General features: G+C 33.8%; 1 protein-coding gene across 12 annotated transcripts in view; it reads left to right on the top strand.

Annotated features, from left to right (window-relative positions):
• Positions 1-12,412: 12,412 nt before the first annotated feature.
• TAF12 (TBP-associated factor 12) overlaps positions 12,413-20,188 on the top strand; it is a 29,802-nt gene continuing 22,026 nt past the window's right edge. For 8 of the 12 annotated variants that reach the window (XR_016359199.1, XR_016359200.1, XR_016359198.1 and 5 more), the window contains exons 1-3: positions 12,413-12,918; positions 13,234-13,854; positions 14,544-14,744. Coding sequence is in view for 6 of the 12 variants with exons in the window: in XM_089811717.1 (XP_089667843.1) it covers positions 13,279-13,854; positions 14,544-14,744 (777 nt within the window). In the remaining 6 variants the exon portion in view is untranslated. The remainder of the gene's footprint in view (positions 12,919-13,233; positions 13,855-14,543; positions 14,745-20,188) is intronic. The other 4 variants (XR_016359201.1, XM_089811721.1, XM_089811719.1 and 1 more) reach the window with 1 other exon arrangement.

The following is a 20,188-nucleotide window of genomic DNA, read 5'->3' as shown; positions in this document are numbered from 1 at the left end:
AAAGATTGATTATTATTTTATTAGTATAATATTATTATTGAACTACAAATTTTTAGAATTTTTATTTATAACTAGAGCTTTGATAGAGCTTTAGTCCTTGCCTTTTGTCAACAATAGAAAGTAGGTTTGTAACCAGAAGACAATTGACTTTGACTTAAAAAGTGAAGTATATAAACATTGTATTAAAGTTGCATCACCAATTATGACCACATATAAGTTGGTCTTAATATCAATCTACTTGCATATAGTAAGCAGGGGTTAGTAAACCATATGTTGGATCCACTTATTCACACATGCACTCCTAGACTCCTAGTTTTCCCTTGGGTTTTCATTGCATCAAACTATGGCTACAACAACATAAGATTTAATTTCTACACCTCTATTTCTAGCTCTTGTTCAAACTAAGGAAACTATGCATATCTGAGAAGGATGTTACAGAGTAATCACAAATTGAATCAAAGAATTGGCACAATACAAGTAGTCAATGAAGATATATATCTGAATTTGTATTGATATGTTCACTCAAGTTATAATATTGCTCATGGTGGTGCTTTTAATAACAAGGATGTTGTCAACATCAACAATTACCGCTATTTTGGAATATTTAGGTTAATAATCATTGCAAGCAACAAGGGTTTAAATTCAATAATCCTCGTGATGGATTCAAATTATAGTTTGCTACTTCTTCTTAATTTTATTAGTAACCTCTATGTTGGAGTTCTCCTTTATTATAATTGTTATGATTTTGCATTTGTTGCTAAATATGCCAACACTTTAATCAAAGCAGTGACAAGCCTGTATCTCTATTGTTAACTGCTAAGTGGTTATTTTCAATTAAAATTAAGTGCAGAGAGGTAGGATGTTACTTCCCATCTACTTAAGTTTCTAAAGCTTATAGAATAATTTACTAACATTTTGCATATATTTTATAGGCATGAACCTAGTGTGTATCCTTGTAGTCTGAACTTTAGTTATATAGAGCCAATGCATTACTGTTTTCTATATCTTGTACTTGCTTGAAAAAAATATATTCATTCACATAAAACAATGTTACAATGTCTTTCTTAGCACCAAAAAAAATAAAATAATAGGTATGATCAAATTGAGACAAATTATCCCACTCCTTCTACCTTCAGGTATCATCTCCATAATATTGGATCTAATAGTCTGAAACAAAGGTCTGGGAATGAAGAGACAAATTATTTACAAGACCCCACAAAATAAAATCAACACTTGAAGCAAATAAACTAATATATTTTAACCATTTCAGTAGCAATGAACACTACGAAGAGCTTTCATCCACACCCACACTTCTCAGTTATAAACAATTATTTTTCTTTCTGTGGAAACAAGGTGAAATGTGTGCAAGAATGTTTGAATGCATCTTCTCATTCCTACACCCTAATATATATTAATTACCTTGTCCTTAATTTGACTAAAAGGCTTAAAATGAACTATTGAAATGAGCGGCTAATGTTGATTCTTACCTTTGACACTTCTTGACAAAGTGAAGCTAATTGCAATAAACCATGATTGTTCAATTTATTTTTGCATTGTCACATGTACTTGTCAATATTCAACCTCTAATTGATACATTTCTTGTTAACATGCATTTATTTTCAATACATATCCCTAGCATTCAAAACACCAATGGATTTTATCTCAAAGTCAATGTCAACCTACAAATCAAAGATGACATGTATTTCAACTCTAAATATTACCATTCCAAGTCTACATTAGATCTATAATATTGAAGATGCAAACATGAATTAACTAAATAATAACTTTCATTGAACAAATCTTTCAATGTCTGCAAGAAAATAGGCAATCACAAGTGGAGGCAAAGAAATGTAATTTGTTCAAGTCAAGGGATGAACATGCCCATCAAATTTTCTATTTCCATAACAGTAACAACTATATCTGAAAAAAGAAAAAGCAATAAATAGTAAGAAATTATTTTCAAGAAAGTATAAGATACAAGAAATCCTTTATAGAAAAGAAGGCAAAGGAGAACTCACTCAACAAAAACACAAGGGCAATCCCAAAGACATAAAATTAGCTTATGAGGCAAACAAATAGAAAGCCCATGCGAAAGGCTCTGCTAACTCTTTCAAAGAGAATAAAGAGTTATATTAATGTTCAAAACAATCTAAAAATCCACCATAATCATCAAAAAGTTTTACTCTCTCAAACTGCAAATTATCCGCATTAGAAGAAAAATGAAGAAAAACATTAATAAAATGTAATAGTGGTTATGAATCAACATAAAATAGTATTTTATGTAATTTTACAGACCAATCTATTAAAAAAGAATGTAAAGAAGATTGGTAATTGATTTCTCTTCTCCTCCATCCCAAAAATCATCATAATTTCATCTATATTAATCTCACTTATCTCCACTTGCTCAATGTCATAAATGGTTCCACCCGAATTACTGCAATCCTCAAATGGAGCACAAAGAAGAAAGAAGTTTGACAAAAAAAGTAAAAATAAAATTGATTATTTCTTTTTTGTGAAGCATCATCCATAATTGAAACACAAAAGCACAATCTCATTACTATCTGTCAAAGTCCTCCCATAAAATTTAGACCTTGTAATCAAAGGCTAGGAAAATAGACACATACATGCATAAAATATAGAGAAAGGAGAATAATCTAAACTAACAAAATTAAACTCGCAACAGAGTTGCTCGGTCAAGAATAACAAACGTTGTGAACTGCAACTTGCAAATTTCAAACAATGTAAATATTGAGTGCTTTTCCCAAATTTTCAGAAGTAAAACACATTCAAATTTCTTGAATGTTATAATCGAGATGCAATGTTCCTTTAAAGCTGAAAAATAAATGAAATAAGTTTGTTTTGATCTAATTTCTAGAATTCTTGAAAACCAAATGTAGAATTTTTTCTCCAATGCAAAAAAAATTTAAATTACCAATAAAAGCCATTGGCAAAATATTCAAAGCTTTTCAGATCTGTTGGGAACCACAACATATAGGGTTTTAATTGGAGGATTTATGCTTGATGTTAATTGAAATCATAAACATCTAAGTTTTAAAAAGAAAAAAGAAAAACTTCAAAACCTAAATCAATAATAATACAAAAAACAAATATATTTTAAAGTAGGGATATATAGAGACCAATGTAACAGAAAATGGGTAGAGTTTGCATCATAGTTGTAACAAGAAAATTGACAAAATTTTACTATAAAAAGAGGCTAGTGTTCCCCTTTTCTTACCAGTTGTAGAATGAGTAGAGGAAGGGAGATGAGAAGAATTTGTTCATTCATTAGGAGTGAATTTTATTGATGAAAATTGTTCAGAAGAAGAGAAGCCAAACTTAGCCCACAAATAGTATGAGTGTTTGAGTAATTAATGTCCACGTCTCCAATTGATTATAATAGAACTCTTAGTCTAATGCCAGTTTGGAATAATGAGTAAATGAACTATTAGTGTTTTCAACACTCCTCCTTTCACTGCTTGATCTTGCCCACACAGAAGATACTTCTGGAAACCTCCTTAGCATATGGCTCATGAAAGTCCTCTATAAATAGAGGCAAAATGACAACTTGTGATATACTGTAGTCACATAAATTTATCAATAAAATAAGTTTTGTTTCTCTATTCTGTTCTTGTTCTTATTCAACTCTGTGATTCAATAGTGTGTTATTTTATATTTAAGTTTTCATCATGGTATTAGAACAAATTTGATTCTTGGGCTATGATAATTTTCTTTTCTGTGTGAAATGATGATTTCTTCTTGTAGGTTATAATATGATTGAGCATCATCAAAGACATCTTTGAGTGTTTGGAAAGCCAAATAGATGGTGGAATGGATTGCTCTGTTTGTGAGGTTGCAGATTAAAGGAGAAAAATAATGATTGATCAAATATTGTTGAAGAGAAGGGAAGGTTGGTTGTTCCTACTTTGTCTATCACCACATTAAGAGAATAATGAAATTGTTGGAGGTAAAATTATCAATTTCGTCAATGTATAGAAAATAAAATGGTGTGTTGTTGTTAAGATGGTGGTCATGTTAAATAAGATTACATTTGAATTCTTCTAAAGGATTAGATGAAGAAATCTGAAACTGCCCCAATCTTCTGTGATTTGTTTATGTGAAGTGAGGTAAATATATTGTTGTACCTATTGAAAATTCAAAGAGAGTGTTGTTTGAAGATTAATTGCAATGGGAAAATAAGGTAAAAGAGTGTTCAAGACAAATGCAAATTTAATTTATGGGACAAAGACTTTAGAAGAAGAATTAATAAAGGTGAAGAAAGAAAATATAAACTTAATTTGTGAAAAGAATGTTTTGGAAGAAGAAGTGACAAAGTTAGAAATGAAATGAGAATAGAAAACTCTAATTTTTTAGATCAGATCAATGTTTATATATAAGAAAATGGAGAGCTAGAACACAAATTAATGATGCTTCGTGATGGTAAGAAAATAAATGAGGAATTAGAGGAGAAAATGAGGAAACCAAAAGAGGAGAATGACTTATTAAAAGATGAATTAAATCAATCACTTATTCTAAGAAATGAATGCTTGAAAATAAAATCAATTTTGGATGTCTCGTGTAGTACAAATGATTTAGATTTACCACTAGATAAGTGTGATTCTACTAAAGTTGCTTATGATAAAGAATGCAAGAAAGAACATGAAAATGTGGCATCAAATACTCTCACTTGCGATAATAAGAATGTTGGTTGGAATATCATGAAGAAAATGGGTTACAAAGGTAAAGGATTGGGAAAACATGAACAAGGAATCATAGAGCCTATTGAGCCAACAATGAGACTAAAGTATGAAGGACTAGGATATATGACAGATAAAATAAATAATGATATGGATTCAATCAAATTTGTTCAAGGTAAACAATATGTGCAATGTTTAAATTGTAATAGGAAAGGACACACAAAAGATAAGTGTTGGGATCTACATCCATGCAGTCTTTATGGATTAAAGAGTCATTCTGAAAAGACATGTTGGAACAGAGTGTGTATAAATAATTCTATGTAGAAATGCTTTAAAATGGATGTTGGATGGAGTTATGGATCAAGTTGGCAAAAGATCACAAGTATGTGTAGACGCTTAAAATTGTCCCTAAACACTATATTAGTTAATTTTAATATTGCCCGTGACATTGTAATTAATTATTAATTAATTAATTATATTGCTCACATTCCTCTACTTGTTTAATTAAACTAATTAATTAAATGAGTTCATTCTCCTAAGTATTTAAACTATTTAAATACTTCTAGCCTTAATGTGTTAAATTGATTTAACACATGATCGTCCATCTTTCCCCCCTTTTAAATAAATTTTATTTATTTAAATCCTCACATCCCATTAATTCCTCTAAACCCATGATTAAATTAAATTTCATTTAATTTAATCTTAAACCTAACCTAGAGCCTAACCTACACCCATCATTTTCATCCTCTTAAGCCTACTTCTTCTCTAATCCCACTTAATCATTCCTAATCTTCTCCCTAATCCCCCTCATTAGCCTAAGAGTGTGCTCACACATGTGTGAGATGAAATGCCTACACACTCTTGTCTCCCACTCTTTTTCTCAAGTTTGCTCACACATGTGTGAGCAAACTTTGAATTCTTGACCATTTGCATGGCTTGCACGTCACCTTATGTGGCACCTACTTGAATGCCACCTCACAAAGCCCTCCCTCAAGCCTATAAATAGAGGGCTTGTCTCAAGCATTTACATTTCTCATTTTTGCATTGTTACCATGCCATTTTGAGTTTTGAGTTCTCATGCTAAGAGTTTGCATTGTAGTTTGATTTTCATAGAGATTTCTAAGATCATACTAACAATTTGGTAGCTGATTTAGTTTACATCATGCATTGTTAATCTAGTTTCTACATGCATTTGTAGTTTCATTTTAGCTTGCATTTTTATCATAGTTTGCATATCTAGTTAGTTCTTTCATTGCATATCATCTTCATCCTTGAATGCCTTCAAGAATGGCTCTCTCCATAGCCATTTTTTGAGGTATTCTTCATCTCATTTAGTCTAGATTCATATCTTACTTGCATACACACTTGCAATCACTCACTCAAGAGATTCATTTATTGTTGTGTTTGGGAGAGCACATCAAACATACCCCCATCTTAACACACCAACAAGGCCTCTTATGGGTGCCTTTGTTGAGCTGTGGAGGTGGCTGGAAGATTGGGTTTGTTAGCTGCTTAGGGTTGCGAAACCCAAGCAAGCATTAGTTAATGTTTGTTCTTTTCATGTTGATGAATCTTTGCTATACTTTCAAAGTTTTTAACTAGTGTTTGTTTGTTAACCCATGCTTCTTGCAGGTCACATTTTCTAGCACATAGTATGATTAGAGGTTTATTTAAATACAAATGTTCAAATGCGAGGAATAATTAGAATTTAGCAAAGTGTGAACTCTCAGGAAGGATTGTAAATGGTTTGATCAAATCAAAATCACCATCTAGCAAGACATCGATGAAAAGTGAGATTTCATAAAGGAGAAAAGCTTAAAGATAGTTCACCATCATTGAAATGATATTTTTTGTTAAGTTCTTGAAGGGTTTGTGGTAAGCCAAAACTACTTGTTTGGGTGAGAAATCTTAAATTCTATTGAGGGTTTGTGGTAAGCCAAAACCACATTGTTTAGGTGAAAAAATCTAAAAGTTTGTTAAAGGGTTTGTGGTAAGCCAAAACCACTTGTTTGGGTGAAAAACCCTAAAGTAGAGCAATTGCACTACTTGGGGGAAATCCTAAATGGTTATGGATCAAGCGGTTGAAAACCCAAAGCATAAGTCAAAGATGAATATTTTTTCTTAGTGATAGTGATAAGGGGAACACAAATCTTATATTGTAAATGGGTACCTAAGAAGGCTCAATGTCGGGACCCATCCTATTTTAATTTTGGGGTGACAACTATTTAAATTTCTTCTTGTAATTTCTCCCACATAATTTTTTTGTTTTAGTGGTAGAAATTAAGGGAGGGTGTTCTAGAGTAATTAATGTTCATGTCTCCAATCGATTATAACATAACTCTTAGTCTAATGCTAGTTTGGAACAATTTCCCATCTAATGAGTATATGAATAAGTAAATGAGCTAGTAGTGTTGTCAACACTCCTCCTTTCACTGCTTGACCTTGCCTATGCAGAAGATACTTCTAGAAACCTCCTCAGCTTATGGCTCATGAAAGTCCTCTTTAAATAGAGGCATAATCACAGGTTGTGATATACTGTAGTCACATAAATTTATCAATAAAACCAGTTATATTTCTCTATTCTATTCTTGTTCTTATTCAGCTTTGTGATTCAATAGTATGCTATTTTATATTTTTGTTTTCATTAACGGGCCTTCAACTTGCTCTACGACTTTTCTTGAGAATTATCTTGCAAATGGATTTTTATTATTTCTAATATCCCCAAGAAAATTTTGCTCACATATTCTAGAAGACTCCATACACTTTATATGTGGCACCATGCATATATGCCTACAAAACATTGAGAAGTTATAAAAACAATTTGGATGATTCCTTTTGATTGGTCATCAAATTATTTTTAAATAAAATTAATAAAAATCTAAGGGAAAATCTTACTAACCAATGAAAATAAAGAAAAAAATGGAGAGAAAAGTCATTTTAATAGAAATGTTAAACATATATATAACAAACTATAGAATAAACTTTTTGGCACAGTTTTCAAAGGCATAATTATTTGCATTTGGAGAAATGAAAACATTAGTCTCTCAACAACTAAAAAAAAAACTTGAGTTTCTTATTTCTAACATGAATTCCTTTTGTGGGGAAGGTGGGGAGCGCGTCAAATAATCTCATGATCAATGTAAATTTCTTGAATTTCATTCAAACATTTGTATGGGAAGTGAAATCGACACGTTTTCCAAATCCAATTAAAGCTAAGGCAATGTCATAATCACACTAAGAATTTAATGCCACAATCGTTCAAAAGGTTAAAAAATCCAATGTCACCATTTCTCCTCTTTTTTGTTTACTAGAATTGTAAAGAATAATTTTGAACTTCAACTGCAACTGTCAAAATGAGACCGACAAGGAAAGAAATCAGGCAATTTGTCACATTAAGTGAAGACTGAAATATGAGGTTAGTGTACTGCCAAATTTATCATACTATATAACTTCTAGCTCCCACAAATGGTGGTGGTCTAAAATATTAATGTTCAACAACTTGATTATATTTTTCAAAAGCAAATGGGGTTGCAAGCTTTGGGTTTAACCATGGAGGAAACTCCATAGTTAAGTGTGCTTAGGTTGGAGTAGTACTGAGATGAATAACCTCCCGGGAAGTCCTCCGCTTTCACCCCTATGAGCATCACCTAGATCCAATGAGTGCTAAGTGTTCCATTTATTGTCATGAGAGATGGATTCATGTTGAATCACTACTCATGAAACATGAGTCAATGAGTCTGACTCAAAGATTACACAGTTAAAACCTGATAGCAATATCACAATTTGACTTGCTATGGAAATTATCTCCTACTTATCGAGTCAGGTTATGTTGAATAAGCAAAAGAACTAAAAGCAAATTCAACCTACTCCCCTTTGCCACACTAGAATTTTACACACAATAAAAATATATTTAGAAAATCAAGCCTCTTTTATTACAATTTCAAGTTAAATTGCCTTCCTTATCACGATCAAGAAGATTTTGTTCTCTTTATCATGTCAATTATCCAATATTTCTTCTAAACGTTTTTTAAAAGAGTAAAAATTGTCTCCACTTATTCAAAATTGTTGGATTTAATATAGTAGATAGAAATTTGTCAAGAGAGGCAGAGATAAATTAGAGAAAAACTATAATGTATCAACTTAAGTCCATCTGTACATATGTGGAGTAAACTTGTAGTACAGTGCCTAATGCTCCCATTCTCCTCTGAAAAAGCCTCCCCTGGTAGGAGGGTTAATCAATTTGAATTAGCTTTTAGAATTCCATTTAATGAAGAGAACCAAAAAAAAAGAGATCAAGCAATGTAAAGAGAATCATCCTTGTGTATCAGTATTTTCACAATGAATTATTAGATGAAAATTCAAGTGTTTTACTATTTTTAATTTTTACAGGCTAGTAAACCATAACCAATGATAAAATCAAACTATTTAGGAGTAAAAAATTAACCTATTTTGCAAATTAGGCCAAGAAAATAAAGAGCTCAATATTGTGCCATTATTGGTCAGTTAACACCCATAACACAGGCTAAAAAACATTAGCACAATTTTTTCCCAATTATACAAAGACAAAGCCTCCTTTATCATAGGTTGAATCCAACACTTGGCCATTTTGAATCCTCTGTTCTTCCAAAAAATGAACGAAAAAATACAAATACTCCGAAGGACAATGCAAGGCACAAGGGAGCAAAAAAGTACAAATACTCTGAAAATAATAAGAAAGAAAAACACCAATTAAAATTCAATATCACAAAAAAATTGCACACTGACTTTAAGAAGTTATAGTAGTTATAGTAAATTAGAGAAATATTTGTTCTCTAGAATCTAAATTAAAAAAATTACATACAGATTAAGAGAGTATATTTACATTGTACGTTCAACCATTCCTTAAAATCTATTACCTTACATGCAAATTTCCACTCTTAGGAGATTTTTCAAATAGTTCATTTGGAGGTGAGAATGCATTTATTCAACTAGTTTTTTTAAAATGATTTTTTCAACTTAGAATAAAAGTAACAAACAAGATTCATTGACTGAAATTAGATTCAATAATATATTTTCTAAATGGATATAAACTAAAATGGAAAAGCTTTTCATTAAATAACAACAATAGAATTAGAATTAGAATATATTTTCTGACCTTTACACACTTAGATAGTACTAGAATATATTTTTGACAAGAGTGTGATTTAATGAAAAGCTTAGAGAACAAATATTTTTGAGATTGGAAATAGTAATGTAATTAAAGATGAACAACTAAAACACAAAAAAAATCTTTGCAAAAGGTAACACATTATGCATAACAATAATACGATATTTATTTTAGTATGGATGTAACTATTGCACCCTTAAAAGGGTAAAATATAAGTAATAAAAGTTTGATGAAATAATTCATTTAAATAAAATGATTATATAATATTAAATACAATTTGAAATAATACAATTATAATAAGAATAAGTTTTATGTACTTTTTATAAATACATACAATATAATTATTGAAAAATAATGAATTAGTGTTTGGAATATTATTTGTAGCAAAAATATTTGTAAAGTTTATGATATAGTTGAATATAAAAATATAAATTGATAACTAAATCTACAATAAAATAGTCTAAAATATTGCCTCATAAAGTTTTGAGGGGTCTAAAATATTGCTTCATAATATCACTAGTATTTCCTAAAATCTCAATTCACATATATCATTAAAACATAAAAATAGTTGCATGTAATTGGAAGTAGGCCTTGAATTTGAGGGTCACCCCTGCCTATCATATGAATTTTTGATATGACCGGTTCATTTTAGTGCCTTTCATTTTATGTTTTAAGAAAAAATATTGATTGTCTATTTTTTTAATATGAATAATTTAATAAATTACTTTTAAATTTATGTAATTTCTAACATATTAAATATTAAAAACATACTCAAAAGTAAAATATCTAATATTATAATCTAGAAGAAAAAAAAATTCATTTAAAATTGGGATACAAAACATAGACTGATAAAAACAAATTAATCAAAGGTCAAGAACTCTTCTTGACTTTGAGTTCTTCCATATATTATATATTTCATTCCAATTTACATCATTTATGTTGCATCTATTTAACGATAATCTCATTAATGCATCTAGTGTATCCACTATCTTCCTCCATCCTTGCTTTGCCTTAGTGATGTGCACCCCTTTTGGACTTGCTGAAGACCAAGCTACTAGGGGTTGTACAAAAGACTCCCCACCTCCAATCAGTCTCCATGACTCTTTTCCCATCTCTAAACCCACACTCAACACAACACGTTCCACTATCTCTTCCAACCCCAGTAGCCACTATGGGTTGACACAAGTTGCCATGATCCGACACACTTCCTCCTTTGATTTGCCCACCACCAGTGCTAGTGCCACAAAAAGTGAGGTTGTGTCTAAACTTGAGTGCCGCTTCCAATAATCATTTAGGTACTTCAAATCGTACATCTGCTATATACCCTCCAAGAAATCCAGATCATCGAACATGAAAATGTTCTTCAAACGCCAGACTATAATCTTTCCTTCATAAGTTTGCGTCTGGTTCTTTTATCCCAGCACAAGCTTTGCCTCCATTTTTGCCTCCCTTGTATAAAACTCTGTGTATTGCCCCGTCTTTCCTCCTTATATTAACTTGCTTCATATACTCTGGAAGCAAGCATACGTCGAGGTGCCAAAAATGATATCACAATCTGATACGTGTTGGAGATTTTGATCTTTGCATACTGCAATTTGATGAATGCCATTAGGGGATGGAGTCATGATGAAAGTTACATTCCCTAAATGATCAACGAGGATGTTGTATTTTTTATTTTTGGCCTCTTAATAATAAATCCTCTCTTCAATCTAAAATAAGAAGTCTAAGGTCTTCATATATTTCATTATGAATCCCCAAAGCTGCATTCGCGCCCATATTGGCCAACTTGTCTGCCACCCTATTTGCTTCTCGGTAAGTATGAGAAACCTTAAAATCTTCAAATTCCATTAACAATTATTTGATTTGCTAAATGTATTTGTCGAGATGCCATGCTTCCAGCTTCCCTTTCTTTATTCCATTAATGATTATCTCTGAGTCCCCTTCAAGATGGACTCTTTAAATGCCCAATTTAGCTTCTAAAACTAAAACCTCTTTTGCCACACAACATTTTGCCACATTATTCGTGTCATCGTTCAGTTGTTTGACCATGAAAGCAAGAGTGTTGCCCTTATGATCTCTCGCTACACAACCATACCCCAAGACCCCCAAATTCCCCTGATAGCCCCGTCAAAGATTATTTTAACCCATCCTTCCACTGCTGGTATCCAACATACCTTTAACCATTATGATTAGCCCTACCAAGCTCATTAACAAGCACACACCTATATTAATATTAATGAAATAGAAATATATACATTAAAATATGTTATATTTTATCATACATATATTGCATATACTCTATATTATTAAGTAAAGTATTTTATTATATTATTCTTATAAGAGATTTTGACGGCATATTAAGAAATTTAATTGTGATATTACACTTAACACTCTTTGGATCTAGGTGATGCTCACAGGGGTGAAGCACAGAGACTTCCTGAGAGGTCACCCATCCTAGTTGTACTCCAACTACGAAATTTCCTCCATGGTTAAGCCCAAAGCTTGCAACCTTATTTGCAAAACCTTGGAAGTGTTGTGCCTTATGAACCATTCTTAGAAATCCGTTAAATTTAAGGAGACAACGTTCCTTTTAGAAAATTGGCCCATGACAATTACAAAAACAATAACAAAAAAGGCCGGAAACAATGTAGGGTATACAAGAAAGTTGCACGAGGTTCAGGGAGACCCGGAAACTACTGCGACTGCTATTACTCTAGAATTTATGGGCAGAGAGGAAGTGGAGTGTGAAATGTAGAGGAGTTAGCCATTACAATTTCTGTTGGATGGAAGTTATTCCTTACTCATTATAGTTAAATACTACAGGGCGCTTAAGTTATACTCGATTTCTTTTAAGTTTCCTCCATCTCTCAAGTACTCTCCGTGTTGAACAATTTCTGTTGGATGGAAGTTATTCCTTACTCATTACAGTTAAATACTACAGGGCGCTTAAGTTATACTCGATTTCTTTTAAGTTTCCTCCATCGCTCAAGTACTCTCCGTGTTGAATAATTATATCTGGATGAGCGAAGTGGTCTTAAAATCAGTTTGATAAGAAGTAAGGCTGTTAAGAGCAACCAGGTATGCTTTTCGCTTTCTTGGTTTTCTTTTCCGTGTTCCTAATTTTGAAAATACGATTAGGTGACTTATTTTTTCAATGGTTAGGTTTGTGAGATGCGACGAAGTTATTATCTTTTTCAATGGCTAGGTTTTTGAAGATGCGACTAAGTTAATTTTCTTTTTCAATGGTTAGGTTTGGGGTTTCTGTACATGTTTTTATCGGGTTTCTGGATTTGGATTTTGTAAAATTAGAAGGCGTTCTGATGAAATATTGTTTTTAGAGGTTTTTAATTGTGAAGCTGGGTTTCTAATTCATATGATCGGTTGTCTTTCTAGGTGTTGAAAATTGGAATATTGATTACATTTCTACTGGGTAGTAAAATGGAAGGGGAATCTGGTTCGTCTTCACAGCAAGGGGCAACAAATATTCCTTCGACGGCTTCTTTGGCCGCCTCAACAACCCCGACCCCGACCCCGACCACAGTAGGGGTGTCATCGACAATTGGGGTCCCATCACCCACTGTGGCTTCTACTCTTCAAAACCCGCAGCAAAATTCGGTGCAACTGGGAGGGACAGGGATTGTTGGGGGGCAACATCAACAACAACCATCACCTACTGTATCCTCAGGGCAACAAACACATCAACATTTTGTGTCCACATCATCCAGTTTCCATCCAGGGCAATCAAGGCCTGGTGTGGCTGTAAACAGAAGCAGACAGCACCCAACAACTTACACACACGTGTCACATTCAACTGCAATGCACCAGCCAAGAGGGGGTGTTCAAATGCAAGGGATGGGAAGTCCGCATAGGCCTCAGACTTTGGGAACACCCTCATATGGTTACGGTATGCCGAGGGGAACCATGGTGGGACAAACACAAGCTACTTCTTCAATGATACCTGCTGGACAGACGGACCAAGCTTCCAATATGCAGGCACCGTATGCAGGTCAACAGGTAATTTTTTGTACGGTATTTGCCGATCTGTTTGCACTTACTCCTATTGTCACAGTGTTCTGTATTGTCTTTATCATTTCTGTTTCCACCAATGGCCAATGTCACTAGCAAAGTGGAACTGAGCACAAGGATAAAGATTACGTCTGTTTAATTCTAAAATTACATTGTCTAATTCATTTGCGAATGCTTTGAAATTCATACTTTTAGCTGAGGATAGTAATATTTGTTTGAACGTTTTTTGTCTTGTCTTGTTGCATATGTTACATTGACGAGGAGGACTAAACTTGCACATTTACCTAGTGGTGGACAAGCCCTGTGTTTGAGAATTTGCATTTTGTTGATGAGCAAGAAACAAGATGTTTTCTAGATACTAAAGAGCTTACCATTTCTTTATCTGCTAGCTTTATTCTATGCTAAATCTGCTTTACCTTTGACCTTCATATCTGCTTCGTCCTTTCATGTGGCACATCATTTTTTTACATTATTGAAATGTTCATGATTGTCCTGTTGAAACTTTACAATAATAGATGCTGAAGTTTCTGTATTCAGCTAGTTTTGTATCCAATTTCCTGCTTTGACCACTAATTTAATCAAGTTTTAGCTGTTTCGTCTGTTTAAATGATATATTTTATGGAGCTATGTATTGTTTTAATAAGCATTGACAGTTTTAAGGCTTCTGGCTTTAACAGGGTAGACAGAAGCCAGGATCTGTTCAGGTTCCTCCATACCAACATCCCACGTCTTCAGGTCAGACGCTACCAGTTCCATCAATGAGTACAGTAGGTTCTCAGATGAGACCAATTAGTGGTTTTAGTCACGGTCAGCAAAGGCCTGTTCAAGGGCTGTCAAGATCGCAGACTCCATCTCAACTTCAACCTCTCAGTCAACAGGTATAATGTCACCGATATGATTATGAAGAAAAAAATCCTAGCTTCTTATAAGGGGTGAATAGAAAAGCTATCTTTGACTGCATTAAAACTTATTGAATAACAAAGAGAGAAGCCTTGTTGTTGACCAGAATTTTGCTGCACTGCCCGAGGCCCTGATCATTACCTGTGCTGGAATGTAATCTCATGCATGATGGTATGAATTGGCATGAGATTGAAATGTGTGGGACACAGTGGAATTATTTCCCCCTTCTGGGGAATTTGAGAAGTGATATTGCATTAAGTGATAGGAGAACACTAATGGATGATGTGGTTTGATATAATATGTCTTGATGAATGTCTGATATCAGTTTGACTTCCCTGTTATCAAATGTGTTATTGCATACTAAAAATACTGTTTCATGTTTTGTGTGCTGAAATGATGACTCTGGCAGGAGTGATCCTTTGCTCAATGAATTAAACTCTTTGATAAGAACGTGTTGGCCATGAGACTAGTAGGTATCTGCAAAACAAAACAGATGTGAAAGAAAATGTTCTTGGGTAATGTAAGATTGATTTTTACACCCCTAGATGATCCTGCGTCATTATATAATTTTCTTACTGTTGGAAGTCTGGGTTCAATAGTTCCATGGTCCTTTGTATTTCTCAAAAGCAGTCTCAGGGTTTGCTGAATTTTCGGCTTGAGGTTTGAAATTTGGTGAACCCATAAACAATGGAAAAAATTCGTCTAAATTCGTTATAATATTCGCATGAAGTGGTTTTTGGATTTCTGCCCAAAAACTTCTTCTAAAACAATGTCCTTTGTTTGTGTATCTGAAGCATGGTTAGAGCAAAAAAAAACCATTGACAAAAAGATTTTGTCTGGTGCCGTTGGAGGGTTGCGTCTGAAGCTCATGTCAGATCAAATTTGTGTGCTCCAGCCTCCTGCCGTTCGTCTTCTCCATTTTTGTTTGCATATGCTTTACTATGCAATGTGCATCTGCTTTACTATGCATTTGTCTGCATCTGCTTTGCTCTGTTTTTACAGACCTGTGCTTGCAAACTTTGCCAAAACACTTCATCTGCGACGGCCATTTGTAGCCTATGGTCTCCGTTAGAGTAACATTTTTATTTATTTGTTGAGGTTTAAAAGCTTAATAAGATTATAATAATAAATGTTATATTTATTAATTTTTTATTAACTGTAAAATACTTGTATCTGTATGTATTTATCATAGAAAAATATTTATATTCTGTGTATATTTTATGTATATTTATGTATATATTTATTATCGGTAAAATATTGATATTTTATATGTTTATTTATGATTATTAATTTATATATTATTATACTATTTTATTATTATTTTTAATTCTGTAGTATTCACAGCTTTATTTTATTAGTAAAGATAAGATAAAAAAATATCATTCTTTTATTTTAATTCACTTTATTAGCGAAGAAAAGTAAAATAAATATCATAATCTATAATTGTTTCCACAAAGTTACAAACCCTCTAGAGTTGGGAATCAGCATTATATTTTTTTATTTTTTTGAAAATTATATAAGGCAAATTTATTCTTGATTTTTTAGTAATTTTTTTACCTTGTCCACCGTTATCCAATCGTCATAGTTGTCAAACTCGAACTCAAACCTGAACCTTGTGACTTATCTCAAAAGTGATGTTCCCTTGTATTTTTTGAAAATTTAAAGCTTTACCCATGTCTACTCAGCCATGAACAATACATAAACTTAGGCTTCGTTAAGGTTGTGCAAAAATATTGAGGATGTGACATTCTGATCCCTCAGAATATTGCTACCCATCAAAATAATAGTATCCTTAGGGCAACTCAAATTGGATGAGGATTGTGCTTTTTTATTTCTAGTTTCACTTCCAGGTGGTAGTATTATGTTTGTGATGAATTCATTTTTCAGCATCCTCTTTAGTACCCAAGATTGATATTCTCCTCAGTGCTACAAGAGCGCCTCCTAAAAGTCCTTGGCGTGTTAGCTCCTCACTTTTTGCTTCATTTTCAGGTTCAGATTCATTGCCTTCTGTATTACCTTTTAAAATCCACCTCAATGTTATGTATTGACCTTTATCCAAACATCTATGCCTTTTCTGCCGAGATTCTTGGCATGAGAAGCATAACTTACTTCTTTGCAATTCATTTTTAGATACATCTATTAGCTTGCTTGGGCTTGGCTGGTGGTGACTTGACTCTTAAAGAACTTTGAATTTTTCTGGAAGGGCCTTTTAGGCAGCATTGAAGTTGTTGTCCTCTTGCTAAGAAAGCTGTTCCTAACTATCGAGTCTTCTAAATTGAGAGCTCGTGTGATGGCTTCCATTAGTTTTATCAGATCGAAAACAGTAAACCGTTAAGAGTTTCAAGTAATCCCTCAACAAAGACCACCACAAGTCTCTTTTTTGTCACATTGACACCATTACATAGATTTTTTGAAACTTTTCTACATAATCCACCACCTTACCCTCTTGTTTCAGTTTTGCCAGATCTTTGAAATGGATTTTTGGGTCTGTCTTATCAAATATTTCAATCGACCTTTGACTGAGATCTTTTGTAGTAGTAATATAGCCCTGTAGTAGTAATATAGCCATGCCCTTGGTTGCCATACTGTGATAACTACTGAGTCCCTCCAAATGCAAATTGACAATTTTAATAGCATCTTGTTCGAGCATTTGTTTCAAGGAGAAATAGGTATAAGTTTTTGCAAGCATGGTCTTGCTGATGTATTGCTTGGCCCATCAAAATTGGGGATTGTGGTCTTCCCTAAACTATTTTGGATATCCTTTCTTTTTTCATACCCCTTGCTCTTATACCCTTCTTTCATTTTTAGTCCACAATGTTTAGTGAAGGTTGTGTCATTTTTTACTGCTTCACTCAATGCACTGTATTCAACATGAAGGTGGTCCATTTCATTAGTTTGATCAGGTTCAGTTTCGCTCATATCTTTTCTTGACAGAAACTTGGCTCTGAATGACACGGTATTAATTAATGATTATTCAGTGTCTGCAGTAGATTTCTCCCAATTAAAATTGCTATCTTCACCCTTATCATTTGCTGACTTATCAAAATCAAAATTCTGATACTGATTGGAAACTCTTGGCAATTGGACCATTTGCCTCATTGTCTCAGTCATGTCAATATGGAGCTCCTCCGGTTTCTTAAAGATGGCTTTAGTTGTGCTATCGTCTTTCTCTCACATACTGGTACCCTTCTTCTCTCTTTGTTGGTACTTTTGTTACCTTTCATTCATCAATAAGCCCTCAGGCTGGCAGGCCTAAGACTCTGATACCTCTGAAAGATGATAAATAAAATTTTAAACACCAAAAAGTCTGTGTTCTATTCAATACCAGAGATAAATTTACAAGAGTATTTTGAACGGGAATCTGATAGCTAGGATTCTGTCAGTAATTTGCATCCTCCACACAAATGATGTTTATATAAGACTTTGCAGAGATCCTCAGTCCTTGACAATGTAAGGCAGGCCTGGACTTCTAGTGAAAATGTCATACTGAGAATCTGAGTGTGAATACTCCTAGGAAGGCTTAAGAAGATTACAATACTAGTCTTGCATTCCCAGGCACAAGCTACAGTAGTTCTGGATTGAGTGTGATTGACTCCAAGCTATTTTGTAGACGTTCTTTGCAGATGATGTCCCTGTGTCAATTGCGACCAGTACCATGGCTTTGCTCTCTTAGAGACAAAGGCAAAGATAGATGATCACGCTTCCCAAATCTTGCGATTCTGACTCCTAGGTGGGCTGATTAGGTGATGCAGTGATGCAATGGCCTCCTATGATCTTAAACTTCCTGTATGTATTCTGCAATCAGAGAATGAACAATATCCTTCCTCACTTGTGACACTTAATCAGAATGAAAGGCTGGCATAGGGTGGTTGTCCTACCTACTGGTGACCATGGGGTTTGTGTCCCAGCAATCTGCGCACTCAGAGGGGATATCCAATCAAACAACATGCTCAATACCTTTGGCCAAGTCTCTTTAAATAGAGAACCAACTATATTGGTAATTAAGCCAGCCTATAATAGAAATATAGGTTCTGATTCTGGATCTTTTCTAGACCTGCTCTGATACCATGTTAATGTTTTGAACCAGAATAACATAGAAGAAAAATCCAGAAACTTCAAAACACAAGAACAGAAGACACAAGAATTTTTATACTGGGACAACCCTCCAGTCTGAGAGAAAAAACCCAGCCACATCCAAACAGTTGATTCTTTATTGAGCACTCAAAACATCCAATACAAGGCTTCACAAGATAAATCAGATGAATGATTTTTCCTAAGGTCTGTTATCACCGAACATGCAGCTACAGAATAAAGATGGCTCTGCAGAATATGAACTGCTTTTACATGAAATGCACAAATAGCCACTCGATGATTACTCAGAGAGAGATATTGAATCACTGAAAACAAATAGCCAAAACTTTCACTGTGCTCTAGGCACATGATCATCATACACTTGACTTCTCTTAGAATGTATGAACAGATTCTTCACCTCCTTGACCGTGTAGCAACAGATGATCATCTTTCTGATCATTCAAACATGATCATAGTATTTGCAAAACAGAACCCAACGCTCCACCAAGGGTCCCCCACAACATACTTTTTGCTTCATATATATCCTATGTTCCCCCAAGTTTCCGGTATGGGGACGGCGGGACGGGTTTCCAGGACGGCAATTTTTTTTGGTGATTTTGGGGACGGGGGGGGGGGGGGGGGGGACGGCAAACGGGGACGGCTATATATATATAGGGAAATTTTAAAATATATATTGAAATTTGCAAATATACATGTCATTCATATGAGCATGTCATTAAAACATTATAGAACCATAAAATACAACATTTGAATGCCATCTAGGAAATAATATCCGATTTTAGTACCCAATTGTCAAAATGCATATCAATATCAGTGAACACTGAACAATGAACATTAACAATTGTCAATATCATAATGTCATAATGATAAACATGATACATCTGAAAATCAAAATCAAAATATGCCCGAAGCTATAGGCCCAAAGGATAGAGGGCTGCCATAAAGTCATAAGTATCAATGTATCATAATCATGTTCATGTTCAACATAAAAAAGAAACATAGAAAAATGAAGCAGCTTGCTGCTCCTATTCTGCCTCTACTGCCTTTTAGGGCATTTGGAGGGGTGGGGACAACTTGGCCGACCAAGTTGGAGGCTTTAAAAAAAAAATTTATGTTAAAACTTTTTTAATTTTATGCAAACAAAAAAGGGGGACGGCTAGAAGTACCTAGTTCGGCTGGCCGTCCCCCTTTTTCCTCTTAGGCGTCCCCAAGTTTCCGAGATGTCCCTTGCATTTTTTCACTTTTTGGGGACGGTTAGGGGACGTCCCATACCCGTCCCCCCGTTCCCGAAACGCCGGGTACGCGTCCCCGGGGAACATAGTATATATTT

Source organism: Cupressus sempervirens, chromosome 11, assembly GCF_028749045.1.
Source record: "Cupressus sempervirens isolate cs-2001-9-10 chromosome 11, ASM2874904v1, whole genome shotgun sequence".
Lineage (NCBI taxonomy): Eukaryota > Viridiplantae > Streptophyta > Pinopsida > Cupressales > Cupressaceae > Cupressus > Cupressus sempervirens.
This window is presented reverse-complemented; position numbering and strand designations above follow the sequence as displayed.